This window comes from Pleuronectes platessa, chromosome 6, assembly GCF_947347685.1.
Source record: "Pleuronectes platessa chromosome 6, fPlePla1.1, whole genome shotgun sequence".
Lineage (NCBI taxonomy): Eukaryota > Metazoa > Chordata > Actinopteri > Pleuronectiformes > Pleuronectidae > Pleuronectes > Pleuronectes platessa.
In genome coordinates, this window is record NC_070631.1 from 15708494 (window position 1) to 15726436 (window position 17943).

General features: G+C 40.1%; 1 protein-coding gene across 1 annotated transcript in view; it reads left to right on the top strand.

Annotated features, from left to right (window-relative positions):
• The window catches only part of cntn3a.1 (contactin 3a, tandem duplicate 1), a 65366-nt gene that overhangs the window by 37947 nt on the left and 9476 nt on the right, over positions 1-17943 (top strand). Inside the window, exons 9-12 of the mRNA XM_053425082.1 lie at positions 2054-2186; positions 5831-5981; positions 11923-12050; positions 15224-15399. Coding sequence (XP_053281057.1) covers positions 2054-2186; positions 5831-5981; positions 11923-12050; positions 15224-15399 — 588 coding nt within the window. The remainder of the gene's footprint in view (positions 1-2053; positions 2187-5830; positions 5982-11922; positions 12051-15223; positions 15400-17943) is intronic.

A 17943-nucleotide genomic window follows, 5' to 3' on the forward strand; every position in this document is an offset into this window, starting at 1 on the left:
TGTCCTTTCATGTGGCCGTGTTGTAATGATTCCAGACGACAGACAGACTGGCGGCAGGACCCTCTGGACTACTTAGTCAGTGACATTAGAAGGTCCGGCTAAACTCAATGGGAAAGATCAAGGGCAAGAACAATGAGAGCTGCCACACTCCAATTGACACAACTATAAAAAGGGAGCAGAAAGCTTGTGCCAAACCCGTGTAAAAGGTCAAATAAAGCAGTGGGGACAGAAACACAAACTTTACAACACCTGATGTTGTTATTATGCTCTGCACTCCTTAAAGGCAGTTTTAAAATGACATGCATTTATATTTTAACAAACAGCATCACCTGCTGAGCTTTATTTTTTCTCACACCCAATGCTCTCTCCACGATACTTAGTGGAGAACAAACTATCCTGCGTGCTGCAGCTTACTCCTGATTAACTCCCTAGAGCTCTGATTTTAGCCACAGTTTGAAGATGTCTCGGTGCTATGTTAAGCAGCGGGTTACATCAACTCACCGCGGGCCTATTAAGACCACAGAAAATTAGCAGTGTTTCAATTATCACCCCCCGCCCAGGAGAGAAAAAGTGTGGCTAAAGCTTAAATTAGATCAGGCCATTTGTCAGAGGGAATATAGTTAGAATTCTAGTACTTACCATGTCAATACAGATCCCCTAATTACCCACCTCAAAGGAGTTTGACTCCAGGTTTTATATTATGTAATAGTGTTTTGAACTTTCCCTAAAAAGATCTCACATATTTCTTATATTCAGTGAAAGGTCAGAACACAAACAGAAAACCAGGCTGTCAATATTGTGACAGTTTGCAGTCAACAAGAAATGATGTTGTTATGTTTAATAATCGTTGACTTTAAATTGCGTTGAATAAGTCATAAATGTTAGTTTTGTCTAAATGAAGGTGAATGACCCAACTTCTGAATGCAAACAAAGCATGTCAAATATTATATAGAAACACAGACATATAAGATATTTGAAAAAAAAAAACTCCTTTAATACAGGAGAAGCAGTAGAATGAACAGTTACATTACAACTTTTATTATTTCATCCAACATTTTTACCAATTTCTAGAAAAAAACAGTGATGCAGTAGAGCTGTATGTGTAAAATTACATTGAAACAGCTTGAAGACTGTATGGTTAGATCATTATATTGGATGGTTTGATAATAATTGTCCTTAGTTTTGTCACCAACAGAACAGATTATTGTTACGTTCTCTTCACAGAAAAAGCTGTTCAGCAGCTGAAGGTCAGCTAAAATGCAGCAGCCTACACTCTGATTAGGACTAAAAACTGTAATCATCCCCCAATTGTTAAACATCTCCACTGACTATAACAGGACTGATTATTTTGCTCCTGGTCTGTATGAAGCATTGAATAGTCTGACCCCAGATAATATAGGTGACATGTGACCAGTTTATCTACCCGCCTGATCCTGGTCAAGCGACAGTCGATTGCTTTCCTCCAAATTCCAAGAGTGCAATCAAAATCTGGAGACAGCGATTTTGTTGTTTATGCACCTTCCAACATCCTACCTGCTGAAATGAAGTCTGCATGTTGTCTGTCTTTATTAATGTTAGATACAGGTTATCAATGTGATAGACAGGCAGTGCACCCCCTTACCCTAGCAACAGCAGACAGACACACTTAATGACAAGCCTGAGAACCAGATTTTATTCTTGGGGAAAGAGAGAAACTGAATATTGGATGTTGGTGTCCAGAAACATGGACAATGGGACACAGCAGAGAAACAGTATGATTTTGACTACAGCGCTTTCATCACATATTAATTCAGCAAGTACTAATTACCTGCATGAGCACACAAAGGTACCAGCAGAGAGGAGGATTGGATTTAAACCTGTGGCTGTATTGGGGCTTATATTTACACCAGAGGGCGAGCACCTTCTGCTGACTGTTCACCTTGTCAAAACCAGTTTATGTTTGTTGTCAGGTTTGCTCTGCAGCTTCCATTCACAAGTCACGTGGTCGTTAAATGCATATATGTGTGTGTGTGTGTGTGTGTGTGTGTGTGTGTGTGTGTGTGTGTGTCTTCAGCAGGACAGAGTTCAGGCGACTAATGGAGTGCTGACGATCAATAACTTGAATCTGGCTGACATCGGCATGTACCAGTGTGTGGCAGAGAACAAGCATGGCCGAATATTCACCAACGCAGAGCTGCGAGTCATAGGTAAGACCAAACTAATGCAAGACAGTTGATTTCTCTAAATGCACTTTGTGAACTTGTGCTTGGGCCGTTTCCGTGATGATTTTAAATGGGACTCGATGGACACTTTTTGCAGAAATTGTACATCACCAGCCATCATGGTGGGAGCACTATACGGTAATTAAAGGTACATTTGAGGACATATCTCCTATTCACACAGTCATATTGGCAGAACATTTGCTACACATGTTTGAAACATGTGTAGTGCATATATTTTGCCAACTGGCTTAGCAACATATTCTATTTAAAAAACCCTAATGCTCCTAATCCTCATTCTGAAGGCTAAACACATTGTCCAACCTTTTAAATGAAAGCTGAAAGGCATAAGTCCAATTTTGTGTCTACTTTTTCCTCGGCAGAGGCTAAAACATTTAGGTCCACAATTCTTTGTCGGAAGAACCTTGTCCAGAAGTGCACAGCATCAAGTCACATAATCAAGTGACCACATGACATGCTGGTCTGCCGTCAGGTTGGAAAAGGGGAGTGAGCGGTTTGCTGCAGCAGGAACATAAGAGCAACACTTTGCTTGGTTTCTATAGTTACATATGTGTTGTGATTTCTAAGTACATAGGTTAATTTCCGTTTTGGCTTTCCCAGAGTACTGCTGTGTAATCCTACTTCTATTTAACTGTGAAAAGCACAAACATTACAAATTTGATTGTCTTGATCGGGGGCGTACTTCCCGAGTACTCTCTGAGGATCACTTGTACACATAATTATCCAATCAGCCAATCACACGTCAGCAGTATAATGGATACAATCATGCAGATACAGTTCAGGAGCTTTTCTTCACAAACATCAGAAACGATGTGATTCTAGTGACTTTGAATGTGGCATGATTGTTGATGCCAGATGGAGATGGATTGCGTATTCCTGAAACGGATCTCAGATGAGCCAAATAAATAAAAAGAGTTTCCTGTAAGTAGAGGGAAAATTTCCATCAACAGGTAAAAATGAATAGACAAGTAGACATTAAAAAAAAGTAGTTGTAGTTGAGCATATCAATTGCATTAGGGATAGAAGCATTCTTTTTTCTTGCCATAGCTTTTTATATCATTTTCCTGTAATAGCAACACAAACTCCGGTTGGGAGTGTGTGCGTTTCTGGAGCTGATTAGAAGTGTAGAGGTCCACTAACAGCTTTTGCTGGTGGCCTATATTCTCCCCTGTTTGCTGAACCTTATCTGCTAAAATACAACCCAGCGCTGTCCTCAGAAGTTTTGGATGAGAAGGTTTCCAGCTGGGGTCAGTTCTTCTCGCAGTCGAACACGGAGCAACTTTCTGCTCTTGCAGTTATTTCATGCACGTTCAGGTGTTTCATCAAGTTCATTGCATTGCCAGGCTTGTCAGCAATGTTCTGTCTGCATATTCATATAAAATATATTTTCAGATAAAAACGGAGCCACACTTTTGATTTCTTAGACACTTTTATACCTACTTTGCGACACACACTGCACTCAAGCCTCTCAAAATACAACAACACACAAGCACACACACACACACACAGGCACACAAGGCCTATATCGTTTAGTTTCTGCTGCTCGCCTTTATGATGTGTGTGTGCTTGAAGATAGCCAATCACCAGCATTATTAGATTATGGTTCAAACATGCTACATGCTTACTGGCTCATGAATGCGGAAGAGTATGAATAGAGTATTGACATTTTGTATTACAAGGCTTTTGATATCTAGGCTTAAGGCATTTAGGTCTGTTTCATAATGGTGATGAAGTTTTGTAACCTTCCCTAGCCCATTAATACCCGTCTATCATTATTTGAATAGCACAGTTTATCGAACCATGTGCTTCCCCTTATGGCCACAACTTACAATCTTGGTTTCTCCCAGCAAGATATAGCATTGCCTCACAAAGCAAAAGTCGCCTCAAAACGGTTGCATTAACATGACGATGAGTTCAGTGTACGTAGAGGACTCCCCAGTCTCCGGCTCTTCTTCCAGTACAGCACCTCTTGGATGTGGTAGAACTGGAGATTGGCGGCGTGAACGTGTATCTGACAAATCTGCACGGATGATGTGAAGCAGTCATGTCTGTTAACATGGAGCAGAATCTTGAAGGAATATTTCAAACATCTAATTGAATCCGTGCCGTGAAGAATTGAAGCTGTACTGAGAGGGAGGCTCGACACAGCATTTACGGTGTTCCTGTGTGCGGTTTAATGCCTGTTTGCCATATTGATATACATTTATGAGAGATAGAAGTAAAAGATGTTTATTTACTGTCTTGCAATGATCATTCAATTTCACTTGTTCATTGTCACAATTTACAAGGTTTTCCAGAATGGCACTATAATCATTTCTAGATGTACTTGTTCCACTGTGTCCCAGGGTTGCTATCGCTTTAAAGCTCCCAGGTTTCCCAAATGCCGTCTATATGCATTACCCATTAATCTGTGCAATCAACAATAATGTCATAATGATGATTTGAAAGCAAAGTGGCCCATTGCATTGACAGACAATGAAATGTTTGCATTAAGTATCAAACTTCTTACCTTTTACTTGCAGACACTAGCTCCCAGTGGTGTAAAGCAACACCAATCATAACTTTGTTCGGCTCCCACTGAAGTTAACTTGCTCACCGGCAAGCCCCTGTCCAGCTGGCTCATCTAATCACCTTCCATTTGCGAGTCACTGTAGCGTACAGTCTGCACAGAAGAAGTAGCACAACTCGAAGGATGTGTTCAAAGCCCTTTTCTAAATCACAATCAGATTTTATTACCAAGCAGGTTCACACACCCAAGGCTTTTGCATTTCTTGTTAATGCTACAATGGCTGAAGCTGTTGGCAAGCGACCATCACCACCGAGCTGCTCCTGCGGCAAGAAAACAGGTTCATGACAAACAGCACCTTTAAGATAAGAGTTCAAATACATACCGCCCATGTGTTCTGAGAAGACAACTATGAGAAATATCTCCTCTGTTGATTAATGAAATTCCGGCAGTTCACACTTAGTGTCAAGAGCGAATGGTGAGGTGCTACGTGTGTATAAATACGTGTGTATTAGGTCCTGTATTTCTGTGTATGCACGTACACCAGCATGCGTTGGCAGGTGCTCAGCCATGTCACTGGCGCCAGGCTGTGTGTTCACTTTGAAGAGCTTTCCGCTGAGTCGGTGCGCATACAAAACAGCTCCAGACGACGGCGCCTTAGTAATTAAGGCCTAAAGGAGCGGCAACAAAGCCTCCCTCTCGTTTTACATTCTCTCGTTTTTGCTTCAGATCCTTGGGGCTTAATTCTTAATGCATAATGTCCTTCTAAGGAAAATTCATGGATCTAGACAACCCACTTTCCTGTGAATTAAATATATTCTTGAAACGGATTTACCGCGTCAGTTTTTCTGTGTTGATGTGTGCATGTGAGCCTCCCTGTGTGTGAGGCACACATGTGTATGTGTGGGGAGTGGAGAGGATGCGAGAGCTGACCTACCTAATGGATGGAGTGACCTGGATGTTTACAGGATACCCCTCCGATGTCATTTTTGCAACAGCTCTACCCCTTTGCTCCTCTCTCTCTCCCTTTAGCACACAGTAAATTAAACCTTTTTGCTCATTCACATTACTTATATGTTCCTCTCTTTCTATTTTTCCCCATCAGCCATCGCTCCAGACTTCTCCCAGAACTTGTTGAAGGCCCAAACCCTTGCCCGACAGGGGGGCGACATTCTGATCGAATGCAAGCCTAGGATGTCTCCTCGCGGCGTGATTTCTTGGAGGAAGGGGAAGGAAGCCCTCCGAGAGAGCCACAGGTACCAGGTTTCTTTGTGTAGAGCAGTAAGTACGTTGTGTTTGGGATCACAGATGTTTAGTTTGTCTGTTCTACCTTCAGGGTAGTATTTCATCCGCTTGTTATTTAATTATTCCCTACTTGATATTCATAGTGACAAACTGCAAACAAAGGAACCACAGTGTGACACGACACAATTTAAACTGCATAACAGGTTCTGCATTCCACCACTTCCTCCCTTTGCTCTATACAAGTCTGTCCTGAACTCCGTTGTACTTTCCTCTCCTGCCTGTGCTCAGAGCTTGTCTCTGTTTACTTAAGGTAATTGGTTGTTCCTAGACTGCAGCGTTCGGATCGATGCGCTGATCCATCAGCTCATTAGCAGCATGTAAGGCCTGGAGGGTCATTAGAGCGAGAGGCAGAGGATGATCCAGACTACCAGTGAGACACGGAAGAAGCAGATGAAATCCCCAAAAGGACTGATCAGTGGCTAGCTGCTGAAATACAGACATTCTTCTGTGATAGTGATGGTGGCACCGGGGGAGCTAGGCGGACACCTTGTTTTATTAGAAATTAGGTTAAATGCAGATCAATGCAATACTTGTGTGTTGGAGAGGAGCAGAACAAATAAACAAACAATCGGTAATGAGACAAGAAAAAACACTTCTCCCCCTGAAGGTATAATGCTGTTCAAGGTAGAAGTAGCAGCAGTGGTTAGTGATTGATCCGCATTCATACTGTTTCTTCTCATGTGGCAGCAAACAGGAAGTGTGTGGTTGAGAAGCTGGACACACATTTTGTTCCAAATGTAGTATCACCAGCACATAAGGGCCGTCACAGGAAACATATTTGTACATTTTATAAAATGTCACCATCTGGTGATATTTGCACTATTAAAGTCTCAAAAGCTAGAAAACAAGATTACAGTGGGAATCATAAACTTTCAGGTGTGCTTTCATAGTATTAGATTGTATAACACCGAGTGCGACCTACACAAATCACGCATTTCCACTTTCTTTTTTGACATCATCTTTATTATTTGCAGGAGCATGCCAGCAGGAGGACAAGCACACCTGCTGGCACATGCAGTGACATGTGCCTGTACTCCCACGGTGGTACAGTCAGACAGGGTGCTAGGGAAACTAAAGGTTTAGCTTAATACCGGGCTGAACCATCTTTTTTTACAGGAGAGAGATGTTTTATTTGAAAGAATCAGCACAAAGATTATGTGTTGCAGAGGCCTGCTAAATGTTGGACCCGGCTTGCAGATTTATCATCCTCTTAAGTATTGAAAGGAAAATGCATCCATACTGCGATGTGCAATATCAGTCGTGCCCATAAAGGCAAAGATATCGCATTTGAGATTTAACGTTACAGCCCTGCCCTGAAGCGGCCGAGCTGCATACAAGATGTTGGGCTTTAACGTTATTGCAACATCTCTCGCAAAACCCATTCCCCCGGTGCTGGCTCGTTAGCGTTTGCTTCCCCCCCATATCAAAGTGGAGCTGCTACCAATGCTATTACAGCAGTGGCACAACACTAATCCATCCCACTGGCTCAACTAAAATACCCATAATTCCTTCTAATCTTCCGGGGATAATGTTTTCAAGGATGTGGAGCAGGGGAGAACAAATCAAGGAAGAACAAGACAGGATCTGATTAGTTAATGAAATCATGCGGTGATGATACCTACATCAGCTCATATCCCAGACTGTATAACAAGATATCCTCATAAGTGTGTTTCAGTGCACTCACGAAGGCAGCTAGGAGGTTAACGACAAAGGGCTTACCCTAATTGAATTTCACCGCTGACCACTGCTAGTAACTGTAAAAGGGATATAGGAAGCAGCTCTTAGGAATATTACCTTTAGACTAAACCACTTTGAGATTGTTATGCTAAAAGATATTGCTTTATCATGTAAATTAATCCATTTATAATCCTGCTGCTAAAACACCGAGATCTTTTCCAGACATGTCGCCAAAGCAGAGAGTGCGTCGCTGGTGAATTAATTAAGGAGGGCCCGAGAAGACGGCAAGTTTCTCGTAATATACCGAGTTGATTATACAATCCTTCTTAAGTGGTTAGAATTATGTTTTTCATTTACAGTCTCTTAGTTTTTGTCACACCATAGGGAGACACAGTAGGCTTTCAAATTACAGCCAGCAGCTTACTTAATAAGGCTGAGGTGAAGCGGCTGTTTACGATATCTCTCTGCTCGAGATTTTATGCATCCCACAAATTTCTCCAATACCTTAATTGCTCCAGGGCAACATTCGAGGGAAAAGGGGAACACAGTGAGGGCATTTCACACCGATAACGCTCCGCACATCCTTATCCTGAACTGCTCCTTGGGAGCCTTGGGAAGGAGGAAGCCTGACATAGGCTACTGCACACTTTAATGGCAAGTCTTATCCCTGTGACATCTCATATCCATAACTCTTTGTTATAGTCCATTACAAAGGAAGCCCTCAGTTCAGTTAGGAGAATATACCCCCGGCTCCATGGGGAATGGACTCTCTTGAAGAGGCTAATGTATTTTAATTCTTCCACCCTTTAAGGCATTCCGGGCCATTTTTGATCATTTGGGGAGGTCCAGGCCGCCTTCAAGGGATATTTTCCAAGGGAGTGTTCAAGTTCTTCTTTGAAACATCGGCTCAACCCCATTACACCTTTGTGTGCAGTTCAGAAGATAAGAAGGGGGCTTCCAGTAAGGATTCTAAGGGCACAGCATTTATCAGTGGGCTAATAAATTTGAAACGTGGCTCAAGAAATTGTTCTACAACCGAGTTTGAAAGGCAGTATCAAACAATTTGTCGAATATATTCTGATCAAATTGGCATGACCTTTCTGACTGAAGAAATTACCCGTGAATGGTTTTCTACTCTAGCGCTACATTCTGAAAGAGGTGAAGTTAAAGCATTTTCTCCCTTTTCTGCATCAGAAATGTCAATAACACAGTTCTCCTACAAGCATTAAGTGTTTATTCAGAATTGCAATTTCTCTCTTTAACAAATTGCTCTCATGAAACAATCGCATCATACGGATATTATCTTGAACACACGTACTGTCGGCTAACAGTAAGTCTGCTAAATCAAACAACTGTTTAACATCCTGAAACACTAATCTGTGCTCATGAAGCGTAATAGTTTGTAATAACTTTGATAACATCAGGCCAAAATAAATATTGTTTCAACAAGCTGTCTTGTTAACTTAACTATTTTTAACAGCGTGATATTTTATTGATCCTTGCAGGGATCTTTTTCTTCATATGTGCAGAGCTGCTGGAGTGTTGCTGGGTTTATCTGATTTCTCAATGTCACTTTCATAATGAATGTTTTTAACAAATAGATAATTAGACTCTGTGAATTACAATCATAGATTCTATGTAAATATGGACAACTCGTCTCTATTTCCTCCAAATATCCAGAAAAGAAGCCGAAATGTCCCGGATACCAATGCTGTCATCTTGGGCATTTTTAGGGTCTGTGCAGTAATAATCAGGGGATTGAGCACCATGACTAATCAAAACCAAACTTACTGGGAAAATAACTAAGAAGAACTACCTACAATGAGTGAAACCATCTTTGACAAAAAAAATAAGTATTTGACCAATATTCTATCCTCTAACATGGAGGAGGCAGAATTTATGAACTTCTTTATCATGTCATCCATCTTTATCTATAATCTTTGATTACAACCTAATCAGGATAAGACCGACCAGCCGAACTAAGACAAATAGATATAATTAATACAATTAACACAGAAAGTACCTCTAAATTATATAAAAATGTCAACATACTGCTCACACGTTATATATGAACAAACATCATTAAACTGTATTTATTTCAGAATGATTACCTTTAGTTGCATGAGAAAAAGACAGAAATGACCAGAGCCTCAAATCATAAAAGTGCTCGGAAAGATTTTTCAGTAATGTCAAAAAGACGGTGAATGGAGGAAGTGAGCAAAAACCTCCGTCACACTGTCTTTTCAGGGATGTGATAGATAACCTCCAGTAATTACAGAGATCAAAGGAGAGAATGAGGGAATCACATTTTCTCTGAATGAGCTGGAATGCCTCGATGACAGGAAAGACAAAAGGATCAAACATAAATCGTAGGTATTATAAATTAATAATTTAGTGATACGTTATCCCGGCGTAGTATTAGTGATATCTGATGGAAATGAATGGTTCTGTTGCATCATCCTCATGCTGAACACATTTATAAATCCATTTTGGCTTTTAATCAAATGCTTCTGTTTCGTACGTGGCTTTTCACTAGAAGAAGAATATATTTTGGCGTCAGGGTAAATAGAACGAATCAAACCATTAATGTCTTTTGTTGTGCACCTCAGCAATCTGTGGCCTTGTCTTTCATTTCAATTTGATTAAGTATGTTGATGTTCCAGGTGTGTTTGGGTCTTAACAGACAACTTACCCATTTCAATGTTTTCCTCCTTTTATTCTCTGTCCTTGACTCGGCTCCAAATGAATGACATTATGCATATTTCCAGAGACGTGCTTTGTGCGAGTTCTCTGTACAGTATTCAAGGCCTTATTGATAAACATACTTTGAAAGGATTCATTCTTCACAAACCTTTTCAGTACACAACATTTGTAAGGTTTAATTTATCGAAATCCCAGCACTCAAATTAATACATACTACAACAACTCTGTTTTCTGGAAACAAAACTTTAAATTTACTTTAACTAAAGTGCACCAAAACCAGATTTTCTTAAAGACTGGCTGGATTAAAGTCATATTCACCTTTTTTGGAATGAATGAATGATTAAGGCGCTACAGTTATGACCAGCAGCCGAGTCACCAGCTGGTGTATGGTGGAGTATAAGATGAACCATTTTCAAATGTGAGACCAGGATGTGCAGTTCAATTAGTCGTTAGTTTGAGGTATCAAAGGGGTTTTTGTTAAGTCTAAGGTAAGATCATGTTAAAATGAAGTTTTGGTGAGTGTTCTGTGCCGTTAGTGGATCAGCATAATATAAAGTTTATTCATTCTGTAGTTGTCATCCAAAACTAATATTGTATTGAAGGATCCGTTCTTTATTTTTCTAAAACCCTAAAAGAGTAAAGCATCTGCAAAAATGTGACTGATATTTCCGTTATCTAAATATTTTCAGAAGTTGTACAAGTGAACTTATGCAACTGGACTTGCTTGTGTTTCTGGATGTTTCACCTCTCCAGGCTGCTTCATTACATTACATTATTACATTACATGTCATTTGGCTGACACTTTTGTCCAAAGCGACTTACAATTATTACACTCAACATTTATGACTAATCGGAGGTTTCAGGTATAGAGGTATCATTGAGGAATTGAATTGTTTCTCTGACATGAAACAGCACTGTTCAAATGAAATCTAAATGTGCAACATGATTCTACAGAGGGACTCAAATCATACAGAGCTTTGTTGCTTTATTACTTTCACATGCCACATCAGCACCTTGTTGACTGGTGAGTCAGGTGAATCAGTCCGGACTGACTATGCCAGCAGATTAAATAAAATGTTTTCTTTACCACAGCCAGGCAGGTTGAGGTTGTTTCTCTACCCCCCCCCCCCCCCCCCCCCCCGATTTCCCCATGAACTGAAAATTAGACTTTCCTCCCATTAAGGGATCTTTCACTGTTCTTACCACATTTGTGCTGAGAAATCAAACTGCAACTCTTCTCACTGCTTCTCCGTCTGTCACAGGAAACCAATTAAAATTCACTGAGATAAACTCCTGGCTAAAGTTAAACTGCTGCAGGACACTGGGCGTGCTCATTTAGAACAGATCTTTCTAAGCACTTTGAATTTGTACGTACTGTATATCAAATGCATGACATGCTTACACAAGTAGGGATTGTGCTTTACTTGCTAACCAAATACCGACGTACTACCAACTGGCCTATGCAGTTTTACATACACCGTATTTATATATCCTCTTTTTTACAACCCATAGAGTAACTGTGTTGGATAGTGGGAGCCTTCGGATTTCCAATGTCACTAAAATGGATGCTGGAATCTACACGTGTGTGGCCAGAAACCAGTTTGGAGTAGCGAGCAATGCCGGCAGCCTTTTGGTTAAAGGTAAGATATTTCTTTTATTGTCTTGGTCTAAAACATGAGCCCTTGTTGATTTATTGTAAGTGGCAAGTGGATATTGCTTGTCTCTTTATCTTGGCAATAAGAGGTCTTAAACCACTGTGTATAATACAGAGCATCAATCATTTCCATTTATTCAGACAATATAAAACCAAGCAGTAGGTTTGTTATTACCACCACATATATAGGTTACAAAACCATAACAGAATTTTTCCATTTCAATTCAGTAGTTTTGTTGCAGGTTTTGTCTTGCAGCTTATGAGTTAAACCAACACATGATTTATTGTTGTCACGTTTTTTTGAGAACACAAAACAAAGGATGTTGACGTCTGCACAAGAGCTTAAAGACATAACTGACATGTGTTGCTTTTAAACTAAGCACCACTGACCCTGACTATAAACCTTATGACTAACAAGCAGAGCTTAGACCAGCCTCTTCCTACCTGACAGATAAACAGCTCAATTGGTTGAGTGGCAGTGGCTGGAGGAAGTGAGACATAAGGCTCATTGCACTCATGCGCCTCAATGTTTAATTCATACCTTTTTTTGCACAGTGGTTCATAGCCATGCTCGGTTTGTTTAAGACTTCAATCCATTTAAATCAAACACTTCTGCAGTGCAATGGGTTTTCTCTGCCTTTCTAAACAACAGGGCTCTATTAAAATGCCCCTTCATAAGTTTTTTGAATTGCAAATGAGTTTGCGCAGAAGCCCAATTGGATTTTTGTTCTGCCACAGCCTCTTTACATGCACGAACGTGGCTGCTATTAACATACTGTACATGAATGTGCATATTTAGAATATTGGTCAGTGGAACGCTGTATTCAAGTACGCACTCAAGCATACATTTAACTGGAGAATCACTTTACTATACAGAATAGGATTTTACATGCATACTGTGAATTCAATATTTTTTGCAAGTTAATGAGTTAGTTACCTGATCAATTGTTTGCTTATAGTCTTTGAAATATCGTACAAGAGTGAACAATTCTCAAAACATTTTTTCAGAGACCTAAGTGACTTTTTGGACAACATTCTATGATATGAATATTCACCTTCTGACAATATGACACAGAAAAAGCTTAGAAAAATCCTCATGATTTGATTACTGGGAAACAGGGAATGTCTAATTGCAGTATTCATGACAAATAGTTAAAGCTCTTGGCTTGTTAACAATATTCCCCAATTTTCACAACCTTTAATGGAATGGCACAGTGAAAACAAGGAGACAGTGTTAAACGGGTCAGATAATTCTTCCCCAAATCAGCAACTGTCAGCTTTGCTCAGCTTTACAGTGAGTTTTTAACTCAGTGTCAAACTCGCTGGCCAGTTACTATTACTGTTTGTGTCAGAGTGTGTTTTGCAGCCACAGCAGGCAGCTATTAAAAAAACTCTAAAAACACCCTGTGTACCAGCTTCCCAGCACCAAACAGCCGACAGCTGCAGTAAGCAACTGGAATGGCACTCGGGTGCATAACTCCACCAAGGCCCAACAGTCCCCTTATGAAACCACATTTAAATTCATTAGATCCAGATTATTATTTGAATCTTCACCAAATTGCTCACATTCATAAATGCCATACCCCTAAACACACCAGTCTTTCTCTTTGAAAGCTTTGAATTATTCTCTGGGAAATCAACAAAAATGCCCAATCTCATAATGTGAAAGAAAGTGAAAGAAATTCCTGGACTTTGCCTCCTGATCACGATTCGCACCCAAATTGAATGAGTCCTTTCCTGACCCATATCATTGTCATCTGTCGCAAACAGAAACATAACCTCCTGGCCGGAGGTAACCAGCTGTTCAACATAGCTCTACAGAGCTAAAAACAAGGACATATTGTCCTTACAACTTAGTTAGTTGCTGGAATGAAAATTCCAAATGAAAGATATTGTTGCTCCAAATCTGGATGTAAAAATAATCTACTAACAACATCTACTTTTCCTAATAAATAAAATTGTGCTGATGTTAATTATAGCAGGTTTTAAACAGGTTTCAGAGACAGACGCTGCGAGAGAACTGGTCCTCGAGATTCAGAACGCGGTTCACTTTCCATCCTGCTGTCTAATTATAGTTCATTGTGTTAAAACTTTGCTTACATTTCTACAGTTGATATCAGCTACTATGAATTTCATACTCCATATTAATATTTGAGGTTTTTAAATTTAACATCAGGCTTACTAAGGATATTCAGAAATAACAACCAGCAATTTGTGTGCCAATTTAAAATCCAGTCCATTCTGTCCCTTATCTTGTTATGGTTGTTATAAATATACTGTCCTTCCATAGGTTAACAGAATGAGAATTGCCATGCGAAGCGCAGAATGTAGGGAATGGACAAGCCAATTTGTGATTTTCCTTCCGGTCCATAATGGCGAACCAGCATCAAACATGACAGCTCTGCAATCAGAGGCAGAAAGTTTTGCTCGTCTCGTTTTGCATCCGGTGCCAAACTTTACAGAGAGTCACCTGGAATGCTCTGCCGTGGCCAGTCGCTTCTCCTTAGGGGGGCCGCGAGATAAACAAGCTGGCTTGTTTTGACAGAGCTGAATATAGACCTTTACTCCCCCTGACATACTGCATTGGCTTGCCTGTCCATTAGATGCATATGACATGCATGCATAATTTACAGTGGAGTGGTGTACGGGCCTCTCCTCCTCCTGTGCTATATTCTCCGCACTGCTGTCGAATGAGACACCCAGCTGAGGCGGACCGAAGATTATGATGATGCACACCACGCTGAGGATGAAATAGGATGGCTTTTTGCCTCCACACAAACAGAGTCAAATTATAGACTCGGATCTGACCTGCTGTAATGGCTGAGCTTCTCCTTTTGTTTGCTTATTTCCCTTTCTGTCTTTTGTAGTTTCCTGGTATGTAAGAGCATGCTCTGATTTATGAAGCTAACAGAAAGAGATGCAATAAAAAGCTTGCTGGCAGATTCAATTCATCTTGTTCAGTTAACATCGGGGACAGGAGTGTCGCATATTTTTTTTGCAATTATATCTTATATCATAGAGAATATAAAGAAATAAAAACCCTTGAGTCGAATGAGGTAAAAAATGATTTATACAGAAAAGGGTTTACCGTATCTTCTTTGACAAGTGAGAACCATTTGTAATAACCTACCTTTCTGACTTGATGCTCCTTGTGTCCAGAGCCAACTGCAATCACCAGCCCAGCAGGTCATCTAGACGTGACAGTGGGTGAGAGCATCGTGCTGCCCTGTCAGGTGTCTCATGACCCCACGCTTGACCTCAAGTTCACCTGGTTCTTCAACGAGCAGCTCATCCACTTCGGGAGCCATGGGGTGTATTTTGAAAAAGTTGGTGGGGTAAGTAACCCTGTGTCTTTGGAGCCTCCATCTCTCTGTGTCCGCAGGGTAAAACAGGAACATCCCCTCCAGACCTGTGTATCACACACACACACCAGTTTATTAGTTGAGGTCTTTAGATGACCTTTGAACTCTTTATTATGGCAGAGCTACCTAATATCTTTTAAGCTCCGGATTTTTCTATTGGCCATGTAGCATTTCCTTGAGATAAAAAACAAGAACTTCTGTGTTCTCTTGACAAGCTGTACTCTCACACTTGAACATGATTGACTTTGAAATGTTCACTTTACCTCTTTAAAAAAAGATCAACCAGTGGGGGAACTAGGATCTAAATCAGGGACAATCAAGTGCCTAGAATTTACACAGAGAGGCCAATTATGTCCATCAAAGCACAATTCATGATTCTGAAAGGTGCACAAGCTGTACTTCCTTACTAATGACCATATTCTGTGTTAGGAAATGACACATTCTTACCTTCTGTCACCGACAATGTTACGCGTAAGCGGTAGATGAAAGTGACTCATAGACTTCACATGAATCTGGTAAATCAATGTGTGTAGATTGAAACTGCACAGGTTGGTGGAAGCTTACAACCACTTTGGTTTAAGTTCTATGTTTGTCTGTTCCACTTTTTAACACCTCCTACTATGAGAGGGAAAAAAAGACTGAACTAAGGTGTTCATTATGAAATGTTCAGCCATGCGTTTAATGTGATCATCTAACACCAAATATATTTTTCTTCTAATTAGGAAAAGCAATTATGAGGTCTCGGCTTCTATATCACCTCTTGTTGTTTTTTTTCATTCAACATGATAATGAACGACAACAAGAGCTTTATAATTGCATGTAGCTCTGCAGTTCATTTAAATATGGACTTGACCACACTCTCTGCCAAATAGAGGCATAATCATGGTGGATAGACATTCTAGCCAAATATAATTTCGAGATGTATTTTCTGCAAGAGCAGAATATGACATGCTTTTCACTATTGTTAAAGTCTGCTGTGAGCCTGAGGAAGTTAAAGCTTGCAAAGCACAATAGCACTGAGTAATTGGTTTGTATGGAAAGTGTAGGCATCATCAAGGTAGCGATTCCCCTTAGATCTTTGAATCTTTGTTTAATTTGTACTTTATCATGCACTCAGTTATATTTACATATTTATATGTTGGCCCCATCTTACTCAAGATAAGAAGGGGCCAACAACAACATGAGTCTTTGCCAGTTTCAGACCAACACAGTTTCCTCCATAGCAGCATTTACATCATATTCAGTATTGGCTGCAACCTTCTCTCTCTCTCTCTCTCTCTCTCTCTCTCTCTCTCTCTCTCTCTCGCTCTGTCTCTCGCTCTCTCTCTCTCTCTCTCTCTCTGTCTCTCTCTCTCTCTCTTGGCTCTAAATAGTCCCGTGCTCCATGCATTGTGCAGGACAACACTGCTGTGTGACTACAGCTGTGACTAATCTGGATAAGAAATCCTAAATGGAACTGGAAGACATTGTTAACACAAACACAAACTGAATGAACATTTTCATCGGAAAATACTTGACTTACACTTAATACCCAGCACACCTATCTATATTCTTTTGGTGGCTGAGGAGCCTTTGCAGCTATTGAGCCCCACCCACAAGTTAACAGGTTTGGTTTCTTAGGTTTGTGACATCGTAAACCACGGCTGTCTGAATCTGTTATTTTTACAGATTTGGCATTTGTTTAGTGCGCCGTTAAAGTGAAAACACACAGCCATGTCGTTTACTGATAACTTTACTGGAAATAGTTTGTTTTATCATCTACAAATCCTTAGAGGAACCTTTTAACATGTTTTATACTTGGTATTTGCCAAAGAGGCACTTGACACTTAAGACTGAGTGAAGAATGCATTGCCAAACCCCAGTAAAACAGCATTTTCTAAATATCAAATATCAGCATTTATTTGAAGTAAATAACCAAACAACAAATCCTAACACTTTATTGGTACAAATGTGATGTGCGATGTACGGAGAATATCACTTACCCATTATTCTGTATCTGAAAGGCACAGAACATATGTCTCATTATTTTTTGTCAGACTTAGAGTCTAAATTGATTTACTAAGCAAGCTCAGTCAGCGGCTTTTCCTTCTGTATATAAGAAAAAAGTGAGAAATGAATGAATTGAAGCAGCTCAAATTTTATCTCTGCAAATTGCCCCGGATTATACATCAAAGTAGTTCCTGGGTCTCATCCTGCTTCACAGTCCCTCACTTCCACAGATAAGACACTATCAACATTAGCACTTACTTAAAAGTTCAAAGCCAATAATACGTTTGGCATTGAATGGATGTGTGCAGAGTAAATAGAATCAGACTGAATGAAAGGTGAAAGAAGCTTTTTAATTCATCACAAAGAGCCGTCCTCACAGATGATCATGAAAATCGGCATTCTGTCATTTGCTGTATCCCTGAATCTGTGTTGTATCTTTTTCTACCAGTATCAAATTAAAGAAATATCAAAAGAGATCTCTTGCATATCGCACTTATTTCTGAAACACTGTCATCTTTTATCTAAGAC